Here is a 25,741-nt window from a genome sequence, read left to right as displayed (position 1 = left end):
CTTACAAATGTCTGACATATCTATCTGGCAGAGTGGCAGGATAGAAATGGTTACGTACTCGTACGGGGTGAGAACTCCGGTTATGAACAGTTCACAAGAATGGCACCCGGACATAACCCAGGGAGCAACCCGGTGCTGGGTATACTATCTCAACATTGCTCAGTCCTGGGTCTCCCCTACCCAGCATCACTGTGGAGGGCTGTCAGGGGTGGCCATGGGCAGATCTTCCCAGTGAGGGGGACAGCCTGAAGAATTTAAATTTTTTTTTAAGAAAAGCAAGCATTTGTTGCCTTTCCTCAAAGTTCATCCAAACATGCTGACTTACCTTAATACAAAGGTGCTCCTAATCATCTCCTGTATTCTGCAGGCATCCCTCCAGCTACTGGGACAGGAACTCTGCAGATTCTGCTGCTGGATGACAATGATAATGCCCCACAAGTGTTCCCAGAAGAAGTCTCCATCTGTGAGAAACCCGATCCCAATGCCATTAACATCACAGCTATTGATCCGGACATCGATCCCAACACTGGGCCTTTCGCCTTTGAGTTGCCTGATGAGCCAGCAGATGTGAGGCGGAACTGGACTATAACTCGTCTTGATGGTAAGAGGACAGAGCACTGCCATAGGTTAAAGCATGGGTTCCCATTCCCATTCTCAGGGGCATAATTGGAATTGATTTATTGTTGTCACATGTACTGAGCTACAGTGGAAAAACTCTGTGTGCCATCCAGACAGATCATAGTTACAATGTGATAGTAAAAAGGGGAAAAATAGAATGCAGAATCTAGTGTTCCAGTTCCAGAGAAAGTGCAGTACAGGCTGACAAATGGAGTGCAAGTGTGCAATGAGGCAGACCGGGAGATCAAGTTCATCATTCAGTGTATAAGGGTCACTCAAGTCTGATGACAGTGGGGGAGAAGCTGTCCTTGAGCCTGGCATTATGTTTTCTTAAGCTTTTGAATCTTCTGCCTGATCGGGGATGGGGAGCCGAGGAAGTGAAAAATGGAAACTGTCTGAGTAGAGATGGAGGCTGTTTTTTGGGATGGACTGGGCATAGCAAATTCCCCCAAACTCCTAACAAAGGTACAGCTTCTGGTGATCTTTAGGGAATCTGTCAGAGGCAGATAATTTCAAAGGTTCATGACCCTATGAGTGAATAACTATACCTCCTTATGAACACCACAATGTGCAGGGAATGGAGGGATGTGGACGTTGTCTAGGCAGAAGTGGTTAGTAGGGAATTTAATCACTATTTTAACAGAGGGTTGTAGATTCTGCCAGCTCCATCATGGGCACAAACCTTCCCAGCATCAAGAACAACTTCAACAGGCGGCATCCATGATAAGCGACCCTCACCATCCAGGAACAAATCTTCTTACAACCACTATCAGGTGCAGAACCCTGAAGACACACATTCAATGATTCAGAAACTTTTCTCTGTCATCAGTGATCCATGAACCCATGAGCACCATCTCATTATTCCTTTTTTTCACTATTTATTTGTAATTTTTATTACACTGTACTGCTGCCACAAAACAACAGATTTTACATCATACGAGGGAATAGATAGATAGATAGATACTTTATTCATCCCCATGGGGAAATTCAACTTTGATAAATCTGACTCTGATACTGATCAGTCCAGCAGACTGTTGTTGTGGAAAGCTTGTTCCTGTGCTCTGCTGCTCGATGCTCCCATGGTGACAGGGGAGATGACAGATTTTGTAATCTGGAACAAAAATCAAACTGCTAGAGGAGTGATTGAGATTACAGGGCAATACCTTGCATCAGGACTAGATGTGGGGGTCTCGACCTGGAGTACTGACCAGCCCTCTGCCTCCACAAATGCTGCCTGACCTGCTGAGTTCCTTCAGAAGCTTGTTTTCATCCTAAATGGAGTATTGTGCTCAGTGTAGGAAGGATGTGGGAGCTTTAGAGGAGGGTGCAGGGGAGTTTTCCAGGGTACTGCCTGGATTAAAGAGCATGTTTTATGAGGACAGGTTGATCAAGCTAGGGCTTTTCTCTTTTGAGCCAAGGATAAAAAAAGGTGACTTGACAGAGATGTACAAGAGGTAAGAGGCAGGGCAGAAATGGCTAATAGGAGAGGGCGTGATTATAAGGTGATTAGAGAAAAGTGTAGGCAGGAATGTCTGAGCTGATTTTACACAGAGAATGGTGGGTACATGGAACACGGTTCCAGAGGTAGCGGTAGAGGCAGATACATTTAGGACATTTAAGAGCGGGGTTCCCAACTTTTTTATTCCATGAATCCCTACCAAGACTGTTGGAGAGGCACATGGCTGATAGAAAAATGTAGCTGGGGTTTTCAGATTCAGATGTAAAGAGTCTGCTGCTCAGAGAACAGAATGGAAACTATGAGCTCTTTCCCAGGTGGATTTCAGCTGCAGGTGGTATTTAAGTATCTGATTGTCTGCATAGAACAGTACACTACAGTACAGGCCTGTTGACCCACGATCTTATGCTGACCTTTTAACTCACTCCACAATGAATCTAATCCTTCCCATAACCCTCATTTTTTCCTACAAGAGTCTTAAATGTCACTAATGCTTTAAAAATGAAAATCTGCATAAACTCTTAGATCGATTAGGAAAATGGGCAAAGAAGTGGCAGATGGAGTATGGTGCAGGGAAGTGGGTCATGCACTTGGGTAGGAGGAATAAAGACGTAGATTATTTTCTAAATCGGAAAAATTTCAAAAATCGGAGATGTAAAGGGATTTGTCCAAAGTTTCCTCTAATTTTTTTTTACCAGCTGCATGAAGCAACTGTTAGTCTGAGCAGGAAGTTTTTACACAGCAGCTCTTTAAATATTTTTGTTCTAACAATTTTTATGAAAAATATTGTAGTAGATTATGATTTTTTGAAAGATTACTTATTTTTCTTATAAGATGACTTAATTTTTTACACCAACCAAACACAAACCGTAACTCTCAGCATTTGGCAGCCCGGCAGTTTATTAACAATGAGCTACCGACTTCCTTTCTGTGTTTATTGTTCCAAATTGTAACAGCGCAGTAACTTTGAACCACTGACAATGTATATACATTGAAGCTCTAAAATGTTTCAAAGATTGTGGTATGTTTATTATTTAGAAAATTTCATTCTCATAATTAATTACAGGGTATTTCACAATTGTATTAACATTATATTAAAAACACTTCCAGCTGTGCGGCAACAAAGCATCCGTGCACAGGATCATTTCAGTGACTGCATGGGGAACAGTGGACTTGGGAAATGCTTGTGCAGGATTCCCCAAAAGGTTAACTTGCAAGTGGGGTCGGTGGTAAGGCGGGCAAATACAGTGTTAGCATTCATCTCAAGAGGTCTAGAATATGAAAGCAGTGTTGTGTTGCTGAGGCACTTCTGGGCCCCTTATCTGAGCGAAGATGTGCTGGCATTGGCAAGGGTCCAGCGGAGGTTCATGAGAATGATTCCGAGAATATGTGAGGAGCACTTGATGGCTGTGGGCCTGTATTCACTGGATTTTAGCAGAAAGAGAGTGGGATCTCATAGAAACCTGTCAAATATTGAAAGGCCTAAACAGTGAATGTGGACAGGATGTTTCCTGTCGTGAGGGGTTTAGGAGGGCACAGCCTCACAATAGATGGATGTCCATTTAGAACGGAGATGAGGAGAAATTTCTTTAGCCAGAGAGTGATGGATCTGGAATTCATTGCCGTAGACAACAGCAGAGGCCAAATCATTGGATGTATTTAAAGCAAAGGTTGATAGGTTCTTGATTGGTTTAGGCATCAAAGGTTACCTAGAGATAGCAGGAGAATGGGGTTGAGAGAGATAATAAATCAGCCAGTGGTCAGACTCGATGAGCTACTGGCCTAATTCTTCTCCTATGTCTTATGGTCTTTCTTGTATAATTTTTGTATCATTTACTTTTCTTGTGAATGCTACATGTGTAATGTTGTGCTCTGTGAATCTGCTGTAGGTAAATTTTTTATTGCACCTGTGTACTCGAGCTATGATAATAAACTCAAATTGATCTTTCCGCTATTTAGGAGATTCTGCACAGTTGAGCCTGAAGATTGGATTCCTAGACGATGGCATCTATGAGGTCCCAATAATGATCATGGATTCTGGAAACCCACCCATGTCTGCCACGTCTGTGCTCCTGATCAAAGTCTGTCCATGTAACGAGAATGGGGACTGCACCTCAGTTGAAGCTATTGTTGCTGCCGGTTTGGGAACAGGCGCTATCATTGCAATCCTCCTCTGCATCATAATCCTGCTCAGTAAGTAACCTGGCTCTTCATCATCCTTTACACAAAATGGGCATGAATCTTTACAGAGGTGCAAGGGGAAGGAGGGTCAACTTGAGTTGTCGTCTCCAGAGTGTCGGAGGCTGAGGTGACACTTGATAGAAGTTTATAGAGTTGTGGGAGGCATCGATAGGGCTGTCTGCCAGAATCTCTTTCCCAGGGTTAAAATGTCTTAACACCAAAGACCATACGTTTTAAGGTGAGAGAGGGCAAGTTGAAAAGCGATGTGCAGCCTAGTGGGTGTCTGGAATGTGCTGCCAGGAACGGGGGTGGAGGCAAATAAAAGGAGGACATTTTAAGAGGCTCAGATAGGCAAATGAGTGTACAGAGAATGGAGAGAAATGAACATTGTGCAGACTGAAGGCGTTAGTTTGCTTAGGTGTTTAATTAGTTCTGCAAAGACTCTTGGTCTGAGGAACCTGTTCTCTGTGCAGTTTGGTAGGTTAATTAGCCGCAGTGAATTACTCTCATGCATGTATAAGTAGGAGAACGCGGGAGGAGTTGATAAAGAATGTGGGGAGAATTAAAGAGATGATTGTAGGATCAATGTAAATTGGAGCTTGAGGGTCAGCACAGACTCGGAAGGCTGAAAGGCCTCTCTGTGTTGGTGCTGTTTGCTGAAGGTCACTGCAGCTGAAGCATCGTCTGTTTCTCCTTCCTTGGATGCTGCTTGTTTTATCGTGTCTTTTGCAACGTTTTCTGCTTCTATCCTCAAACGTGTTGCCTCAGTCTTTGCCGGATTGTGTGCGGGTGGTATAGTGAGCCATTCAGCCCCGGGGGGGCGGGGAATTGTTCTGTCATTTCATCCGGGAGACTTTGTCTCAGTGAGCAGTCAGATGGTTTTGCGCTGCTGCTGTTTTCCTGTATTGATACTGATTTCTACCTCCCTCCCAGTCTTGGTCTTGTTGTTTGTGATATGGATGAAGCGGCGAGACAAGGAGAGGCAAGCCAAGCAGCTGTTGATAGACCCGGAGGACGACGTCAGAGACAACATCCTGAAATACGATGAGGAAGGTGGCGGTGAGGAGGACCAGGTGAGAGTGCGGAGGTTTCTGAGAGGGGAGGGGACCAATCTCATTCACCCATCACCTACACCTGCAATCTACTCTGGCTGCCTGGCAGCCTGTCACCCATAAGACATTCAAAGTAAGTTTATTGTCAAAGGATGTATATGAAACCATTCACTCTACTTAAGACTAATTTTCCTGCAGGCATTTACAGGTTAAAGTAAAGAATACAATAGAATTTACAAAATCTATACAAAGACAGACTAACAGCTGATGTGCAAAAGAAGATAAACTGTGCTTTGGTTGTTTGTAATTCATAGGAGCAGCTCAAGGCCATTTGGCCCATAGAGTTTGCTGTGCCATTCATTCATGACTGATTCATTTTCCCCCTCAACCCCTCCTACCCCTCCCTGGAACTTTTGACACCCTTTCTAATCAACCTTTGCTTTAAAAATTCCTAATGACTTGGCCTTCACTGTCACCCGTGGCAATGAATTCCACAGCTTCAGTGCCCTCTTCTAAAGAAATTCTTTCTCATCTCTGTTCTAAAGGGGCATTCTACTATTCTGATGCCTTGCACCTTAGTCTTTGAAGTTCCCACCATTGGAAACCTCCTCTGCATGCCCATTTTATTGAGGCCTTTCTATATTCTGTAGAGTTTACTCCTGACCTCGGTATATGTGGAATTTGCATGTTCTTGTGCAATTGGTAATTTGTCACATGTCACAAGGCACAGTGAAAAACTTTGTTTTGCATGTCATCCATTGTGATCTTTTCACCACACCAGTACACTGAAGTAATAGAAGGGAAAACAATACCAGAATGCAGAATAAGGTGTTAGTTACAGAAAAATTGCAGTGCAGGCAGAGAATAAGGCCATAACGAGGCAGATTGTAAGGTCAAGAGTTAACTGTATTGTACCGGGGACTAGTCAATATAACTGCAGAATGAAAGCTTTCCATGAGCCTGGAGCTGTGTGCTTTCAGACTTTTGTATCTTCTTCCCGATGGGAGAGGAGAAGAGAGAATGTCTGAGGTGGGTGAGGCAACTTTACCACGTGTGGACAGAGTCCGTAGAGGGGAAGCTGGTTTCCATGATGTGTTGAGCTCTGTCCAAAACTGCAGTTTCTTGTGGTCTCAGCAGAGCAGTTGCCATACCTAACTGATGCATTCAGATAGGATGCTTCATGGTGATTGCTATTTGTGCGTTTCCTCTGGGTGCTCTGGATGAGATGAGTGTAGATTGCTGTAAATGGCTGGTGGGTGGTTAGCACACGCTCAGTGGGACGAAGCTTTCTCTTGATGACAGTAGCTGCTAGGGCAGGAGCCTATTCTCGTTTCTACCCTATGCCAGCAAATACTACAGTATTTAAGACGTTAAGTCTAGTTTATTTATTATCATGTGACAAGTACAGTGAGGTACAGGCACAATGAAAATCTTGCCACCGACAACTCAGAATATAAATTATGTATTAATTATTCAAGACAGTGCAATGACATTCATGCAGAAATAAAGTCACTATCAGAGACAAGTCTGTGGTAGTGCAAGAGGTGGTCCATAGTGTTGTGTGCCTGAGGTAGGGTTAGGGTTGTGCAGGTAGGTTCAGAACCTGGTGGTTTTCAGGCTTCTGAACCATGTTCCTGATGGCAGCATCAAAGTGAGGTAACGGCCTGGAAGATGGAGGGTCCCTGATGGCAGATGTCACCTTCCTGAGGCCGAGCCTCCTTATAGATGTCATCGGTGGTGGAGAGAGCTGTGCCCATGATGGAACTGGCTGTGACCCACCACTCACTGTAGCCGCTTGTGTTTCTGTGTATCAGAGCCACGATGGCTGTGTACAAGGAGGTGGTGGAGCCAGTCAGAGTGCTTTGCATGGTTGTGTAGCAGTTACAGCGTTGGCGATTCCGCCACTGTCTGTTCTCCTCATGATTGTGTGGGTTACCTCTGGGTGCTGCAGTTTCCTCCCGTATTCCAAAGAGGTATGGATTAGTGGGTTAACCTGACACCTGGATGCCATTGGGCTTGCTACCATGCTGTATATTTAAATAAATCCCCTGATGCGAAGTTGTGTGTGTGTGCCCACAGGATTATGACCTCAGCCAGCTTCAGCAACCGGACACGATGGAGCCTGATGCGATAAAACCAATGGGCATCAGGCGGGTGGACGAGAGACCTATTCACGCTGAGCCTCAGTACCCCGTTCGCTCAGCTGCCCCTCATCCTGGTGACATTGGCGACTTCATCAATGAGGTACGTGTCTCACACAGCTCCAGCTCCCTTGGATCTTGGGCGATGTTTGCTACTGGTTTATCATTGTCCAGTGTACCAGGGTACAGTGAAAGCTTGTATCGTTCATACAGGTGAAAATACACAATACATTGAGCTAGAATAAGGTAAATTGATTACGTATATGTCACCATGTACCACCGTGATTCATTTTCTTGCAGGCATACTCAATAAATCCAATAGCCATAGAAGAATCAGTGAAACACTGCAGCAATAGAATGGGCAAACAACCAGAGTGCAAAAGAGAGAAACTGCAAATATGAAAGGAAAGAAATAATGATAAATAAATGAGTAATAAATACTGAGTTAAAAAGTCATTGAAAGTGAGTCTGTAGTTTGTGGGAACAGTTCAGTGATGGGGCAAATGAAGTTGTCCTTTCTGGTTCAAGAGCCTGATGGTTGAGGGGTAATAACGTTCTTGAACCTGGTGTGCGAGTTCTCAGGCTCCTGTGCCGCCTTACTGATGGTAGCAGCAAGAAGAGAGATTGACCTGGGTGGGGAGGGGTCCCTGATGATGTATGGTGCGGAGGGGTTCACCTGTCTGGACTGGGACATATCCACTGCTTTTTGTAGCATTTGCCATTCAAGAGTATTGGTGTTTCTATACCAGGCCAAGATGCAGTCAGTCAATATACTCTCCACGACACATCTATGGAGATTAGTCAAAGTTATAGATATCATGCCTTATCCTTGCAAACTTCTGAAGAAGTAGAGATACTGCTGTGCTTTCTTCATGATTGAACTTGCGTGCTGAGTCCAGAACAGGTCTTCAAAAATAACACCGAGGGATTTAAAACACTACCAGTGCAGAGTAAAGTGTAAGAGGTACCAAAGGTGTGCAGTGCAGGTAAACAATGAAGTGCCAGATCATGAAGAGGTAGATATGAGGTAGGAGTCCATTTTTTCATGCAAGAGGTCCATTCAGAGTCTGAAACCATGGGATTGAAGCTGTCCTTGCTTTTGGGCCTTTGTATCTTACGCCCGATGTGAGGGGGAAGTAGGAGAATGTCCATGTGCATGGAGTCTTTGATTATGTTGGCTCCTTTACCAAGGCAGCAAGATGTGTAGACAGTCCGTGGAGCAGCAGCTAGTCTCTGTGATGTGCTGGGCTGTGTCCGTTACTCTCTGCAGTCACGTGCAGAGCAGTTGCCATACCAAGCCATTATACATCCAGACTAAAAGCTTTCCGTGGTGCATCAATAACAATTGGTAAGGGTCTGTGTGGAGTTTATACATGCATTTCGTCCAGGTGTCATAGAGTGCAGAAACAGGCCCTTCAGCCCACCTGGTCCATGCTAACCAAGAATCCCAACTGAGCCAGTCCCATTTGCCCGATTTGGTACATATCCCTCTAAAGTCTCGAGTATAAACCTTTCCTATCCATGTACCTATCCAAGTGCCTTTTAAATGTCATAAGTGTACCTGCCTCAAAGTAAATGTTATTATCAGCTTACAGATATGTCACCATATACAGCCTGAGATTCATTTTCTTGTGGCATACTCACTCAGCAGATCTATAGAGAAGTAATGATAACAGGCTCAATGAAAGATCAGCCGGTGTGAAGAAGCAAACAAACTGCGCAAGTGCAAATATAAATAAATAGTCTTTAAAGTGAGGTCATTGGTTGTAGGAACGTTTCAATGATGGGGCAAGTAAGTGTGGTTATCCCCTTTTGTTCAAGAACCTAATAGTTGAGAGGTAGTAACTGTACCTGAACCTGGTGGAGCGGGTCCTGAGGCACCTGTATCTTCTATCTGGTGGCAACTGTGGGGGAAAAGCATGACCAGGGTGGTGGGGATCTCATCCTCCACCTCGTCCTCTAGCAGCTTGTCCAGTCATGGACCTCCCTCAGGGTGGAAAAAGTTGCTCTTCGGCTTTCTTCCCTCTCAACTTAAACCTATTCCGTCCAGTTCTCAATTCTGCCTATAATAAGAAAAAGACTGTCTTGACTTTATACACCCCTGTAAGATCACCTCTATAAGGGTCCTCTGGTTTCCCCCACACCCCACCGATGGGTTAATTGGCCCAAGCACTGCTGCCTGGCTCTCAAATTTTTTTATTCTATCTCTCTCGGTTATTCTGTTATTTTCCTTTTGCACTGCCTCAGACTGCACTGCAGTCTCTACACCAGTCTGTTGTTTTGATCTTGTCACTGTACTTAGTGTTGTATTTATTATTACAATGTATGCTATTTATCCTCTGACCTTCACGTAAGCAAGGAAGTTCATTGCATCCTTGTGTATGTAGCCATAAACTAATCTGATCTGAATGAAATCTGGGAGGAATTGATTGGAATGTGTGGAGAATCGCTTCCCAGGATAACTAGTGGCAATGCAATTTCTTTTCTCTCTGTGAGCTGGCATAGAACTGCTGGCCATATGGCTTGTGTGTGGTGAGAATATAAGGGAAACTCAACAGGAATTCAATACTGAGCACCACATGGTGGGCTATGAGGTCTAGATGAAGGTGCAGAGAAGTTTTACCAGAATTGAGGTACCCTGGTTTACATGCAGGGTCCTTGGAGCAGAGAAGATTGAAAGGAGGTTTAAGAAATGTTCAAAATCAAATCTATTAAGCGGCAGAAGAGAATCACTCTCACGGATTTAAAATAATCACTGGAAGGGAGGTGGGCAATTGTACAGAGAGTGGTGTTAGCAAGTTCTGAAGGAACTTGCAAAAGAGAGTTGGTTGTGGAGGAAGAGCAGAAGAGTGGGACTCAGTGAAAAGCTCTTTCTAGGAGCTGACATGACTACGTGGCCTGAGCAAGCTTCTACGCTGAGTGTTTTTGGATCTTGCGCTCTTACAGCCGGGTTGCATTCACAATCTGTGCTGACACTCCAGGACTGCACTGTGGGGGTGCCACCCTGCCCGAGGTGCCTTCTGTTTGATAAACATTAAACCAAGGCCCCATCTGTGCTTCAAGGACATGAAAGAGCTCGGGGCATTGGTTAGCAAACAGACAGGGAATTTCTGTCAGCCTGAATTTATCCCTCAGTTTCTGGAAAATGGATATTCTGGCCATTGTGCCATTGCTTTTCATGGGATCCTGTTGTGTCTCAATTGGCTATCCCATTTCCACATTCCTAAAGCAGTTGCTCCAAGTACTTGATTGGCTATACTGCATTCTGTATATCCTTATACAGCATGGAAAAGGCCCTTTGACTCAACTGGTCCATGCCAGCCAACATTCCCACCTAACGTTTCAATTGCCTTGTCCCATCCATGCACCTGCCCAAATGCCTCTTAATTATTGTTAATGTACCTTCCTCAACCACTTATGGCAGACCATATCATATATGGACTATTCCCTGGGTGAAAAAAAGTTGACCCTAAGGTTCCTTTGAAATCTCTCCCCTCTCACCTTAAGCCTCCATCCTGTAGTTCTTGATTCCCCTATCCTGGAGAAAAAGCTGAGTACACTTACTCTATTTATGCTCCTCATAATTTTATACAGCTCTACAAGATCATCCCTTGATCTCCTCCGTTCCTATGAAAGCAATCCCCACCCGCTCAAGTTCTGTGCATAATTCAACCCCTCGAGTCCTGGCATCATCTTCATAAATCTCCACTGCACTCTTTCCAATTTACTGGCATCTTTCCCATAGCAAACAACCAAAACTGAACAGTGTTCTGTACGAGGTCGCACCGACATCTTGGCAGCTGCAACATTCCAGCTTCTTTTCTCTGGTGTAACAGGAGCCAGGTAAGGTAACCCATTCTTGTATGGAAATTGAGTACATTACATTCACAGGAGAAAGCCACAAAGGAGCTGAGATGTTATTCCAGATTTCCATCATCTGCTGTCTCTTGTGGCGACATTCACAGAAACTGGGTAGCAAACCTGTGTAAGGAAACACCTCATCCAAAATGTGGTATTACGGGCAGTGTGACACTCTTGGAACTGCACTGAAGGAAGGTCGACTCCAGAGCCTTTCACCTCAGCCAAAATTGAGGGGAATGGCTTGTAAATGTAGAGGGGATTAAACTTCAGACAGGGTGTTAGTGAGAGACAAAAGATGTCTGTAATGAAATGGGTGTTGAGTAGAATAAATCACAAAGTAGTTGGGGACGGGGAGAAGCAGAAACTCCAAGGGGTTGAATCAACACGTACAATCAAGCTGGATGAACTCAGCAGGTCAGTCAGCATCCATTGAAAAAGGGGTTGAATGAGTTTTCTCAGTGTTCTTAACTTTGTAGTCTTTATTTCCTATTTTAACCGTTCCTTAAGAATGCCATGTGAGTTTGGATTTACTAATCTGGCAAGAAGGGCTGATTGTAAATTTAACCCATTGCAATGCCATCCCCATTCTTTCAATATTTCAGAAAGCATTGTCTCCACAATCTAGGAGAGCTTGTTGGTAAGAGCAGAAATTTAAATACTACTTCAAGCAATTTGTTCTCAATAAATGGATTTATTGGGGATTGCTTGTATTGAGACAAGAGACTACAGATGCTGGAAATCTGGAGCAACGTACAAAAAGCTTGAGTAACTCGATGGTGCAGGCAGCATTTGTGGAGAGAAGTGGATCATTGATGATACAAGTTGAGATCCTTCATCAGGAAGGAAAGATTGAGGGTCATAGTCAGTATAAAAAGCTGAGGCAAAGGGGTGGAGAAAGAGCTGGCAGGTGAGAGGTGAACTTAAGATAACCACTCATTTCTGTCCCTTCCTTTTTTTCCTGATCCCACTGGCCCTTTCTTCCCCTCCCCACCCTCTCTATCTGTCCACCTCCTGGCCAATCCTCCAAGTTCCCCTCACCATCTCCTTCCCTTTATTCCACGGACCACCTTTTAGATTCAATCGTTTGTCATTTCCATCCGTCACTTCCCAATTTCTTAACGTCATTCTTTCTGTTTCTCCCTCTCTCACCTACCTATCACCAATACCTCCCCCTCCCCTTCACTTAGGTGTATTTGTCACCTGCCAGCTCTTGTTCCACCCTCCCCCCCCCCCCCCACCTCATTGTGCTATCTCCCCTCAATCTTGCATTCCTGGATAAAGGTCTTGGCCCATAGCATCGACTGTCCATTTCCCTCTGTAGATAATGCCCGACCTGCTGAGTTCATCAGCTATTCTGTGCATTGCTTGAATTGATAAGGTTTTAAAAGTATCTGATTCATGGGGTTTAAATCTTGGTGAGTTTTAGCTGTGGTGCAATGGGAGAGATGTTGGATACTAGGTGGAGAGATGACAGGGTTATGCACAATGTATTTTTAATAAGAAAGATTAATATTTTTATTAAAAAATCCATTAGCCAAATGCATAAAATATGCTGGCTGATCCTTCAGACACCACCTCTAATCCCATTATCAAAGGCCAGAGAAAATTAGATTTATTTTAAAGAATGCAAATATTATATCGATGTAACCACTCTATTTTGTTTGATCAAATTAATTGAATCCCAGGTAACACATTAGTCAGGTGGTAACCTCTCATTAGCAGTAAGCTTTTGAGGTTGATAATCGACAGAGGGTCAACTAGGATCTGTGGAGAATGGCAGTTAATAATTAAATTAATACTTCTGAAGCTGGCAGAGAAATTTAACGTATTTCAAATTTCGTACGGGTGTGAGTCATTGTCTGAGGTAGCATGTGAACCATAGTGACATCTTACAGGGCAGGAGCCATTTGGAAACAGCAAGTCTCATTGGGAGTTAGTTTTATTTGAGCCAATAAAGAGAAAGGAGGTGCAAAGCTGAGTTGCCAGTGTTAGGTTGGTCTGGCTTTAGCTCAGCAAGCTTGGGCTGGGCAGGCAGAGATTCTAAGTAAATTTTATTAGTACATTGCTAGTGCACCGAGAACGGGCCCAGAGTTAGTGGTATGTTCCTTGTGTGAGACGTGGGAACATTTGGAGACCTCCAGTCTCCCAGATTGCTACATCTATACGACGTGCACCAAGCTGCAGCTCCATATAGACCATACTAAGGAAGCAGAGCTGCAGCTTCGGCTCATACAGGAGAATGGGGAGGTGATAGATAGGAGCTACAGGTAGGTAGTCACCCCGAAGTTGCAGGAAGCAGTTACCTTTATTTATTTGGAGTATTGTGTACAGTTCTGGTCACCGAATTATAGGAAAGATGTCAACAAAATAGAGAGAGTACAGAGGAGATTTACTAGAATGTTACCTGGGTTTCAGCACCTAAGTTACAGAAAGGTTGAACAAGTTAGGCCTTTATTCTTAGGAGCATAGAAGGTTGAGGGGGGGACTTGATAGAGGTATTTAAAATTATGAGGGGGATAAATAGAGTTGACGTGGATAGGCTTTTTCCATTGAGAGTAGGGGAGATTGACACGAGGACATGAGTTGAGAGTTAAGGGTCAAAAGTTTAGGGGTAACACGAGGGGGAACTTCTTTACTCAGAGAGTGGTAGCTGTGTGGAACGAGCTTCCAGTAGAAGTGGTAGAGGCAGGTTCGATTTTTGTCATTTAAAGAAAAATTGGATAGGTATATGGACAGGAAAGGAATGGAGGGTTTTGGGCTGAGTGCAGGTCGGTGGGACTAGGTGAGAGTAAGCGTTCGGCATGGACTAGAAGGGCCCAGATGGCCTGTTTCCGTGCTGTACAGTCGGCCCTCCTTAATCTGCGGATATTGTATGTGCGGATTCAACCAACCGCGGAGCGGGAAAACCCAGAAGTTCTCTCTACAGCACTCGTTGTTTGAGCATGTACAGACTTTTTTCTTGTCATTATTCCCTACACAATACAGCATAACAACTATTTACATCGCATTTACATTGTATTAGGTATTATAAATAATCTAGAGATGATTTAAAAGTACAAGCAGTCCCCGGGTTATGAACGAGTTCCGTCTTTAAGTCGGATTTGAAGTCGGAACAGGTACGTCTGGTATTATTTAGCATCAGTCAAGTGTTTTTCTTAGTATATAGTGGCTGGTTTCCTCAATAATAAACACTGTTGGGGGTGGGGTGGCGCAGCAGGGAGAAGCTGCGGAGAGTAGTTCTCTGGCACTGTGCCTCAGAAGGAGAGAGTTGAGGAGAGGAGAGCAGTAATGATGGGGAATTCCAAAGGTAGGGGAATAGACATGAGATCCCATTGTCATGGTAAAGAAATCCAAATGGTATTTTGCCTCCCAGTTGCCAAGGACAGGGATGTCTCAGATCAGGTCCACACCGTTCTAAAGAGGGGGGGAGGGGGTGAACAGCCAGAAGTCATGGTACAACATGGGTAGGAAACGTGAGGAGTTCCTGAAGAGGGAATACTCGGAAAGCTGAAAAGTTGCACCTCCAGGTTAGTGATCTCAGGATTGCTGACTGTGCCAAACCGCAGTGAGGATAAGAATAGGATGATTTGGCAGATGAATGAGTGAGTGGCTGAGGAATTGCTTTTAGGGGGCAGGGTTTCAGATTTCTGGATTATAGGGATCTCTTCTGGGGAAGGTATAACCTGTACAAAACGACAGGTTATACCTGAACCCCAGGAGGGTCAATATCCTTGTGGGCAGGTTTGCTAGAGCTTTTGGGGAGGGTTTTAACTGATTTTAAAGGGGACGGGAACCACACTATTGGCAATTCACATACAAGTAGATGCAGTGTGTCGTGAGAGTGTGGGGAAGGACAGGCAGATTACAAGGCAAAATTGCAGTCAGTGGGATAAGTTGAAGTGTAACATGAGTAAAAAATCGAAAAGGCTGATGAATACAGGACTTAAGGTGTTATATTTAAGAGCTTGCAGTAAAAGGAATAAGGTACCGTAGATTCCGTACTACAGAGCGCACCTGATTAAAAGCCGCAGGCTCTAATTTTAGAAAGAAAATCAATTTTGTACTTGTACAAGCCGCACCGGATTTTAAGCCACAGGTGTCCCATGTTGTAATATGAGATATTTACACAGATATTACACGTGAGGATTTTTTAACTTTTAATTAAATCCTTATGGTAACATAAACAAATACATATTGCAAATGCTTTTTTTCGAACCGTGCCTGTAACACGGCTACTTTAAAATATACATACGTATCGGTAACACACAAATTACGTTGCGTATACTTTTTTACTGAACAATGCACGAACAACAATCCAATATCTCCTAACGACTGGTAAAAAAATATATACTGCAGCCTACCAGGAAAAGTTATTGATCGCCTTTAACTTAAAAGCAGCGTTTTCGCTCGGGTCTAATGCGCTCCCCCCCCCCCCCCCCCCCACCTTTCCGTTTATCGCAAACCGGTATTTCCCCACAAGACGCGGCGAAACCGGATGTGACGTCATAGCATCCCGGGATGTAGTACAGAAAACAAATATACTTAAAACACTTCTAACTTTAACTAGAAAATACTAACAAATGAATTACTAAGCGAAACTATTATAAACTAAATAACTGCCATAAAGGCAGCACAATGCTTTTCTTCGAGTGTTTTCCATGTTGATGAGGGTGAGTACAAATGACTGATTTACAATAATTGTGAAAGTGCGCTTGATTTATCGTACAATTTCATTGGACCTCTGTGAACTACTCATCAATTTTATTGGTCTACTGTTACGAGGCAAAATGTTTTTGGCGGCATGAAAAAAAAACATGCATTAGCCGCACTGTAGTAAAGGCCACAGTGTTCAAAGCTGTTCAAAGCGTGGGAGAAAAGTAGCGGCTTATAATCCGGCATCTACGGTAAATCATCTTGTAGCACAATTACAGATTGCCAGTTACGTCGTACTGAGTCGTAGCTGAAGGAAAATCATAGTCAGGAACTTAACATCCAAGGATACACATTGTATCAGAAGGATGAACAGGTAGACAGAGAGGGGTGGGGTGGCTCCATTGGTTTAAAAAAAAAAATGAAATTGAATCCTGAGAAAGAATTGATGTAGGATAGGAAGATGATGTATACTTGTGGGTAGAGTTAAGAAGCTACAAGGGTAAAAAGACCCTGATGAGAGTGCAAACAGACCTCCAAATAGTAGGCAGGATGTTGGATAGAAAAGGCATGTTAAAAGGGCAATATTTCAATATTCATGGGGAATTTTAATCTACAGGTAGATGGGGAAAATCAGGATGTTGCTGGATCCCATGAGAAGGAACTTGGAGAATGTCTACATTAGAGCAGCTTGTGATTGAAGCCACTAGGAAAAAAGCAATTCTGGATTGGGTGTTGTGTAATGAACCAGATTTGATTAGGGAGCTTAAGGTAAAGGAACCCTTAGGAAGCATTGATCATAATATGATATAATTCACCCTGCAGTTTGAGAGGGAAAAGAGAAAATCAGACCTATCAGTGTTATAATAGAGTAGAGGGGATTGCAGAGGCATGAGAGAGGAGCTGGCCAAACATGATTGGAAGGGGACGCTAACAAGGATGACAGCAGAGCAACAATGACTGGTGCTTCTGGAAACATTTCGGAAAATGCAGATAGGTAGATCCCAAAGGAGGAGTGAATGCAAAAGAGAGAGCATATAAGAGAGCAAAAATTAGTGGGAAGTTAGTAGATTGGGAAGCTTTAAAAAAAAAAACCAGCAGTAGGCAACTAAAAACTAAGAGGAGGAAATCTGAAATGTGAAGCTAGCCAATAATGTCAAAGAGGATGCAAAATGTTTTTTTAGATATATGAAAAAGTAAAGGAGAGGTGAGCGTGGATATCGTTCTGTTGGAAAAAGATCCTGGAGAGGTAATGGGGACAGAGAAATGGCGGAGAAAAATGCTCAGGAAGAAGGAAGGTCTGAAGGTAGATAAGTTACTGAGACCCAATGGACTACACACTGAGGTTCTGAAAGAAGTGGCTGAAGAGATTGTGGAGTCATTAATAATGATCTGTCAAGAATCACGAGATTCTGGAGGACTGGAAAATTACAAGTATCACTCAAATCATTAAGAAAGGAGGATGGCTGAACAGAGGGAATTATAGGCCATGTAGCCTGACTTCTGTGTTTGGGAAGATGTTGCTTGACAGATTTGTTTGAATTCTTTGAGGAAATAGCTGGTGAGGTTAACAAATACTCAGTGGAAGTTCTTTACTTGGAATTTCAGAAGGCCATTGACAAAGTGTTGCACGTGAGTTTTCTTAACAAGCTAAGCACCCATGACATTACAGGAAAGATACTAGCATGGATAGAAAACTGGCTGACTGTTAAGAGGCAAAGAGTGGTAATAAATGGGGCCTTTTGAGGTTTGCTGCTGGAGACTAGTAGTGTGTGCAGGTGTCTGTGTTTGGACTGCTTATTTTCACATTATGTATCAATGATTTAGATGTAATTGACGGCTTTGTGGCCAAATTTGCGGACAGTGCAAAGATAGGTGCAGGGTCAAGTAGTGCCAAAGAAGCAGGTGAAGCTGCAGACGAACTTGGATATGGAGAGTGGGCAAAGACGTGGCAGATGGGAAACAGTGTCAACAATTGAATTGAATTTCGGTTTATAGTCATTTAGAAACCACAACTGCAATGCAGTTTAAAAAATGAAACAACGTTCCTCCAGAATGATATCACAAAAGCACACGACAAAACAAACTACACTAGAAAATCCACATAACGTTTGGCAATCCCCAGTCCAGAGTCCGGAGAGGCTGCTGTGTATTAATATCGCGCTACCATCTTAGCATGTTTCCTGGAAAGGAGCTCCAAACCCACCAGACAAAACAAGATTACCCAGACACACCAAGTCAGGTGACCAACTCTACCACCCAACAAACCAAAAGCTAAAGTTACAAGACCTACACAAAACCACATAGTTACATATAGTTACAACTGTGCAAGCAATACCATAATTGATTTTAAAAAAATAGACCATGGGCACAGTAAAAATAGTCCAAAGATGCTAAAAGACTATAAGTTCGAAATAAACCACCACACAGTTTCCACAAGTCCTCAGGGTCCCGATAGACTGGTCATCTCACGCAGACGGCAGAAGGGAATACCCCCGCTATGGACTTCCACGGCGCCGCCGAACCCAGCCTCGTAGACGCAGCACACAGTGAAAGTGCCCCGACCGCAGCGGACTCCGAGTCCATTGAACCTCCAAGCCTCCGACCATCCCCTCCGGCACAGCCTTTCCGAGCACCATCCTCTGCTGTGCGCACTACGAAGCCCCCGCCACCGGCAACGCGACCCCGAGGACTGGGGGCCTGTTCTTCCCAGCAGAGACCCGGACCTCACAACAGCAGCAGCAACGAAGAAGGCCTTCCTGGAGATTTCCAGATGTTCTTCTGTGCTCCCACGTCTGTTTTTCATCAGATTAGGATTGTGCACGGCACCCCACTTGACAAATAACAGATATCAATTCCAGAGAGGCCGCTGCAAACTTTGTCGTGCCGCCATCTCGCCAGGTGTTGCAGGTCGCATGCAAGTGTATGGTTATGCACTTTGGTAGAAGGAACAAAAACGTAGAATGGGCAGAAAATTCAAAAATCTGAGATGCAGAAGGACATGGGAGTCCTTGTGTAGGATTCCCTAAAACTTAACTTGTAGGTCAGTGGTAAGGAACACAAGTACAATGGAGTTTTGTGAGATGTGCCGACATTGGAGATGGTCCAGAGGAGGTTCATGAGAATGATGCCAGGAATGAAATGATTAATGTATGATGAGTTTAGTGGCTCTGGGCCTGTGCTTGCTGGAGCTTAAAAGAATGAGGGGTGGATCTCACTGGAAATCCTACAATAAGAAGTGGATAAGGCCTAGTCCATTATCAGTAAAGCCCTCCCCACCACTGGGCACATCTACATGAAACCCTGTCTCAGTAAAGCAACATCCATCATAAGGGACCCCCACCAACCAGGACATGTTCTTTCTCACTGCTGCCATCAGGAAGAAGGTACAGGAGCCTCAGGACCCACCAACAGATTCAGGAGCAGTTACTACCCTTCAACCATCAGGCTCCTGAACCAAAGAGGATAACTTCACTTGCCCCATCATTGAAATGTTCCCACAACCAATGGTCTCACTTTCAAGGACTCTTCATCTCATTACCTCGAGATTTATTAATTATTTTGTTTAGTATTACTGTTATTTCTTTCTTTTTGTTTGTTGTCTCTTGCACACTGGTTGACTGCCCAAGTTGGTGCCATCTTTTATTTACTCTGTTATGGTTATTACTCCATGGATTTATTGAGTAGGTCCACAAGAAAATAAATCTCAGGGTTGCATATGGTGACATAAATACTTTGATAACAAATTTACTTTGAAGTTTAAACTTCGAAAGACATGAGAAAATATACGTCGAGAGGATGTTTCCTATCATGGGTGATTCTAGGACCAGAGGGCACAGCTTCAGACTGGAGCAGGAGTTCCCAACCTGGGCTTCACAGATTCTTTCTTAATGGTCCATGGCATCAAAAAGGTTGGGAACCCCTGGACTAGAGGGGTGTCTATTCAGAACAGCTGAGCAGGAATTTCTTCAGTCAGAGGATGGTGAATCTGAGGAATTCATTGCCACATGTGACCGCGGAAGCCAAGTCATTGAATATATTTACATCGGAGGTTAATAGGTTCTTGATTAGTCAGGGTGTCAACGGTTATGGTGAGAAGGCAGAATGGGGTTGAGAGGGTTAATAAATCAGCAATGATGGAATGGCAGGGCAGACTCGATGGGCTGAATGGCCTAATTCTATTACTATGTCTAACGGTTTTATTAACCATTCCCAACTACTCAGTTCTACTCTGTACCTGGAAGGGCACAAAACAACCTGTCAAGCCCCAGCATCTCTGGAGGTAAAGAGATGGTTGAGACCCTAATCGGGGCAGTCTTGACCCAAAGCATCAACTATTCTTCTCCCTCAGGTGCTACCTGAAGTGCTGAGTTTCTTGACAGTTTCTTCTTTGTTTCTGATCTTGGCATTTGCCATCTCTTGTATCCCCAGTGTTTCTAGAGGACATACTTGTGGCTATTATTTTATGGGCTTATTCAGATGGTCTTTAGTTATGGAGAGAGTTTCTGTACCTCCCATCCTCTTAAGTAGTGAGTTCCAGGTCCCCATCAAAATATCCTCATTTTCCTGATTTTGGGGTGTTAGACTTTTCTGTTTAAAGGAGACGAGAGCAATTCTGGTCACTCCAATACAGAAAAGATGTGGAGGCTTTGTAGAGGGTCCTGAAGCGATTTACTCGGGTGCTGCCTGGAATAGGGGAGGTGAGCTATATGGACAGGTTAGACAAACTTGTGTTATTTTCCCTGGAGCATCAGAGGCTGAGTGGAGACTGGACAGATATTTATAAAAGAGTCAATAGTTTTTCCAGGATAGAAATACCAAGTAATTGACGACATGCATTTAAGGGCGAAAGTTTAAAGGAAGTGTAGGTCAAGTATTTTTTTTACTCAGAGTGTTATGTGTCAGAGATGGTGGACGCAGATACGGCAGTGACATTTAAGAGGCTGGCTTTCAGACGCATGACTGTGCAGGAATGCAGGGGTATACCGTAGCGCTCATAGTATCACCTCAGGCAGTCTCTCCTCTACTGCAGCCAAGTCCCTCACGGTTTTGAGTGCTTAGATTAATTCTCAGCTTCATCTTCTCTGGTCAAAAAAAAAGCACTGCTGGGTTTTCTTCTGTCTCTGTAGACTGCTCCCTCCCTTCACTATTTCGAAAGATGCTGTAGAGACTTTAATAATATCCCCCGTTGACCATCTCTAATAGCTGATGGTATTTCACCTTTGTAAGTGAAGAATTGCTCGGCCAGCTTGTGTATTGAGGGTTCCGTTCATTTCATAGTCATAGAGTCAAACCACAGAGAAGCAGGCACTTCAGCTTCCCATATCCATTCCATCCTACTTGCTTTGTATCGTGATCGTACCTTACCGTGATGTGTCTGGCACAGGGTAGCACACAGTCCCGCTTGTTAAAGCTCCTGGATTCAGTGCAAACCTCCACTGTTGCTTGTGTACTTGAAATATTCTCCCTGTTGCTGCAAGAGCTCCCTCAGCATGCCCAGGCAGCTAACTGTATCCCAGAGATGAGCAGGTAAATCCCAAAATGAGCCAAAGGGGAGTTGATGGGCTTTTGCTGGGATAAATTGGTTTATTATCACCTACTGAGAACAGTGAAAACTTTTTGTTTTGCATACCATCCATAAAGATCATTTATTATAACAGTGCATTGAGATAGAACAAGGGAAAAGCAATGACAGAACAGTGTTACAGTCACAGAGTGCAGTGCTGGCAGACAGTGAGGAGCAAGGTCATAATGAGGCAGACTATGAGATTGAGAGCTCATCCTATATACGAGGGGACCATTCAGTAGTGGGTTAGAAGCTGTGTTTGAGCTTCGTGATGTCCGCTTTCTGGCTTTGTGTCTTCTGCTTGATGAGTGGAGGACAGAGAGAATGTCTGTGGTGGATGGGGAATATTCATTGTGTTGGCTGCTTTACTGAGACAGTGTTCGTGGGGAGGAGGCAGATTTCCACTATGTGCTGAACAGTCTCCACAACTTTCTGTAGTTTCTTGCGATCACAGGCAGAGCAGCTGCCTTACTAAGCCACGTTGCATCGGACTGCACGAGTTGCAGTGGCCATGGGGCAATGGGAGCAATTGGACAGTTCTCCTGGGCAGCATAACCCTTGTGGGCTGAATGGTCTCCTGCGTTGTGAAGAATTAGGAAGGAAGCGCTGAGCATTGTGTGTGACTCACTGGAAAGTATCAGCCGCCTTTTCCAATAATGGGGAGCGAGCTGAGGCATAGAGTGTGGAAAATTCTGGGACTGCTCCACAGTCTCTCTCCATAAAAGGTTGTTGAACGATACACAGATTAGCAGTTGGTATCTGATGCAGGTTTTAATAGCTGTTTTGAGCAGTGGAGTTCTGAAAGGTACTTGATGAGTGACTTTACAAAGGTCTGCTTTTCATATCCTGAAATGAACAGCAGGGCATGGTTCCAGGAAAGTAGAAAACACTTGATACTTTCCAATGTTTAACATACTTCATTGTTACAGGTTATAGAATTAGCCCTGACTTTCTCACCCAGATAGTTACTATCAGACAGAGCAACAATGCTGGAGGAACTCAGCAAGTCAATCAGCAGCTATAGAGAAGAATAAACGGTCAACATTTCAGGACGAGGCCCTTGATCAGGACCAGAAGGGAGAAGCCAGGTGCAAGCTGGCTGGTAATAGTTGACACCAGGGGAGGGGGAAGGTGAGTAGTTTGGGGAGGGGAGGGAAGGGACAAATTAGGAAGATGCGAGGTGACAGATGGAAAGGGTAAAGGCCTGAAGGAGGAGGAATATAATAGTGGGCAATGAAAGAAAGGGAAGGAGGAGGGGTACAGGAGGGAGACGATGGACAATTGGGAGAAGAGAAGAGGTGTCCTCATGGCAGTAGAGCCGGCCATGGTCAGAATGGGAAGTTAAGTTGAAATGGAAGCCACTGGGAGATCCTTCCCCCTCACCTGGTCTCATCCATCACCTTCCCAGCTTGTATTGCTTCATCTCCTCCAACTTATTCTGGCTTCTGCCCCATTCCTTTCCAGTCCTGATGAAGGGCTCAGGCTGAAACATTAACTCTTTATTTCCCCCTCCATGGATGCTGAGTTTCTCCAGCATTTAGTGTGTGCTGCTGAAGATTTTCAACATTGTAGAAAGTCGTGTTTATCATCGGACAGAGTATTGTGCACAGGAGCTGGGACGTCATGCTGCAGTTGTAAAGGACATTGCCATGTGTGGAATATTGTATGCAGTCCCAGTCTCGATCCAAAAGGAAGGCTGTGATTAAGCCAGAGAAGATGCAGAAAAGATTCACTAGGATGTTGCCTGGGCTGGTGGGTTTGAGTTATAAGGAGAACCTGGATACGCTAGGATGGTTTTTTCCTGTGGTGAAGAGGGATGACTTTAGAGAGACTTATAAAATCATGGAGGGTATACATATGGTGAATGGTCACAGTCATTTTCAGTAAGAGCCTGAAACTAAGATTTAAGGTGAAAAGGGAGGGATTTAAAGCAGACCTAAACAGCAACTTTTCACAGACCTTGGTGAGTATATGGAATGAGCTGCCAAAGGAAATGGTTGAGGCGGGGATAATAATATCAACTAAGAAACACTCGAATAAGTACACGGACGAGAGGGGCTTGGATGGTGTGGTATGTGGTATAGGGACTGGTTTACAATGTTTAAAAAGACATTTGAATGGGTATGTGGGTAAGAGGTTCAGAGCAATTTGAGCCAAATGCAGCATTAGGGACTAGCGTAGGAAGTTAAAGGTTGAATTTTAGACGTTTATAGGAGGGGTATAGATAAGGTACATGTTCGATGTTTTCCTCGGGTGGGGGGCACAGGTTTAAGGTGAGAGGGGAAAGATTTAAAGGGGACCTGAGGGGCAACTTTTCACAAGGAGGGTGGTGGCTATGCACATCAAACTGCCAGAGGAAACGGTAAAGGTGAGTACTATTACAAAATTGTAAATGTACACAGATAGGAAAGGCTTAGGGGGATGGGGGTCAAACAAAGGCAAATGGGACTAGCTTAGTTGGGAACCTTGGCCGGCGTGAGTCACAGCCTTAGTTGTGATCTTACGGGTGACTCAGTCCCGCACAGTAACCTAATGCAGTTTTTTGTTTGAATGTCACAGGGTCTCAAGGCAGCAGACAACGATCCCACTGCACCTCCTTATGACTCGCTGCTGGTGTTTGACTATGAGGGAAGTGGTTCGACAGCAGGATCCTTGAGCTCCCTCAACTCCACGAGTTCTGGTGGAGACCAGGACTACGATTACCTGAATGACTGGGGGCCACGTTTCAAGAAGCTGGCGGACATGTATGGCGGAGGCAGTGACCTCTAGGGCCTTGGTTTCTCCCCTCCCCCCACCCCCACACCCCACCTGGATCAAATGTTGCTGACTACGAACTTTTAACCGATTTATTCCCAGCAGAAGCAACAGGCATACATACACATCACACTCACGAGATAAAGGCTAGGCTTTAACTCACTAGTCAGTTATAACAGGCGCTTGTCAAAAGCTTTGGTGTAGGTTGCAAAGTTTGCATCAGCGGGATAATCGGTAAATTGACACTATTTTAAGGAGAGATTGGTTATAAGAGCTCTGTCACACTTGAACTTCAAAGTACAGAAGCACTGGGACGTTGTGCCTTTTTGTACACTTTTTCATCTGATGCATTAGAGTTAAGTTACACGCTTTAACAATAACTGTGACATTTTTTGAAGTGATTATCTCTTTTTTTCTGCCACTCCTCCTCAGGTGAAAATGGGGATGGGGGAAAACATGGTTTAGGAAATAATCAGCTGTTCTCTGCTTTTTTTAGTTTTAAGAAAGATGCTAAGAACACCAAATTTCATAAACCTGCTGTCCGTTTTCTTAAGCGTGGAAGGTCAGCCAATCATCTATCGGATTCCTGTTTTGGAAGTGCTAAAGTTTAACTTGGGTTGAGTAGAGAGTTAAATGGTGGAGATCACACCGCCTGGATTTATAATGGGGCCTTTTAGATTTTGTCTTCTCGATGAGGGTTTGGGGTTGGGAACAGAAGTTTACATTTGGGAAGAAGAGTTTGTGTTCCAGACTCAAGCCAAGACCTGATACCGACATTTCTTTTTGGTTGTTTTTTTTTGTTTTAAATCCACTGTATAAAATGAAAGTGTACATAATGTTAAAAGCTGTAGTCGACAAGATCTTCGGGACATGTTTGAGAAAAAAAATTCAAAAAGAAAAAAAAAATGAGCGATTCCAAGGAATTTTTGTTGCATGTTTTTCCCCTGATTGGGTGAACCTAGCGATGGAGAACACTTCTGGAGAAAATGATTGTTGACTGATTTGAGACGTAGATAGACCATGACAACGATGACTATTTTCTTTGTAATTCTTAACTAGCACAAGCATTTTACATAATTTGTACCAAAAAGCAGCAGGGGTGGGGTTGTAGCTGGAGCACTAATTAATGAAGCAAGAGGGAATAGCAATGGTGTTGGCAATTTTACCGTTCACCTCTGCCCCTGAAATAAATTAAAGGCTACTTTTTTGATTTTTTTTTTGCTGTTGGCTTTATTTTGTGAACATACCTGAAGAATTTTACATTTATCATTTTACAGCCTCTTTGTTGCCTCCGGAATGTGGAACACAGTGGAAGATCTACTGTGTGACCAAAAGACCAACATAGAGGGTGAATAAGCCTGTAAATATGACTTGGCATTGTCACATGTGCCAGGGTACAGTAAAAAGCTTTGTTCTGCATGCCATCCATCCTGGGTCACTTCATCACAATGCATTGAGGTAG

General features: G+C 43.9%; 1 protein-coding gene across 1 annotated transcript in view; it reads left to right on the top strand.

The window, feature by feature from the left end:
- cdh2 (cadherin 2, type 1, N-cadherin (neuronal)) overlaps positions 1-25,494 on the top strand; it is a 194,914-nt gene extending 169,420 nt beyond the window's left edge. Inside the window, exons 12-16 of the mRNA XM_073045892.1 lie at positions 368-601; positions 4,034-4,267; positions 5,189-5,328; positions 7,387-7,551; positions 24,085-25,494. Of these exons, the coding sequence (XP_072901993.1) occupies positions 368-601; positions 4,034-4,267; positions 5,189-5,328; positions 7,387-7,551; positions 24,085-24,294 (983 nt within the window). The 3' untranslated portion in view covers positions 24,295-25,494. The remainder of the gene's footprint in view (positions 1-367; positions 602-4,033; positions 4,268-5,188; positions 5,329-7,386; positions 7,552-24,084) is intronic.
- Positions 25,495-25,741: the final 247 nt, after the last annotated feature.

Source organism: Hemitrygon akajei, chromosome 1, assembly GCF_048418815.1.
Source record: "Hemitrygon akajei chromosome 1, sHemAka1.3, whole genome shotgun sequence".
NCBI lineage: Eukaryota > Metazoa > Chordata > Chondrichthyes > Myliobatiformes > Dasyatidae > Hemitrygon > Hemitrygon akajei.
Note: the sequence above shows the minus strand (reverse complement) of the source record. Positions and strands in the feature narration are given on the sequence as shown.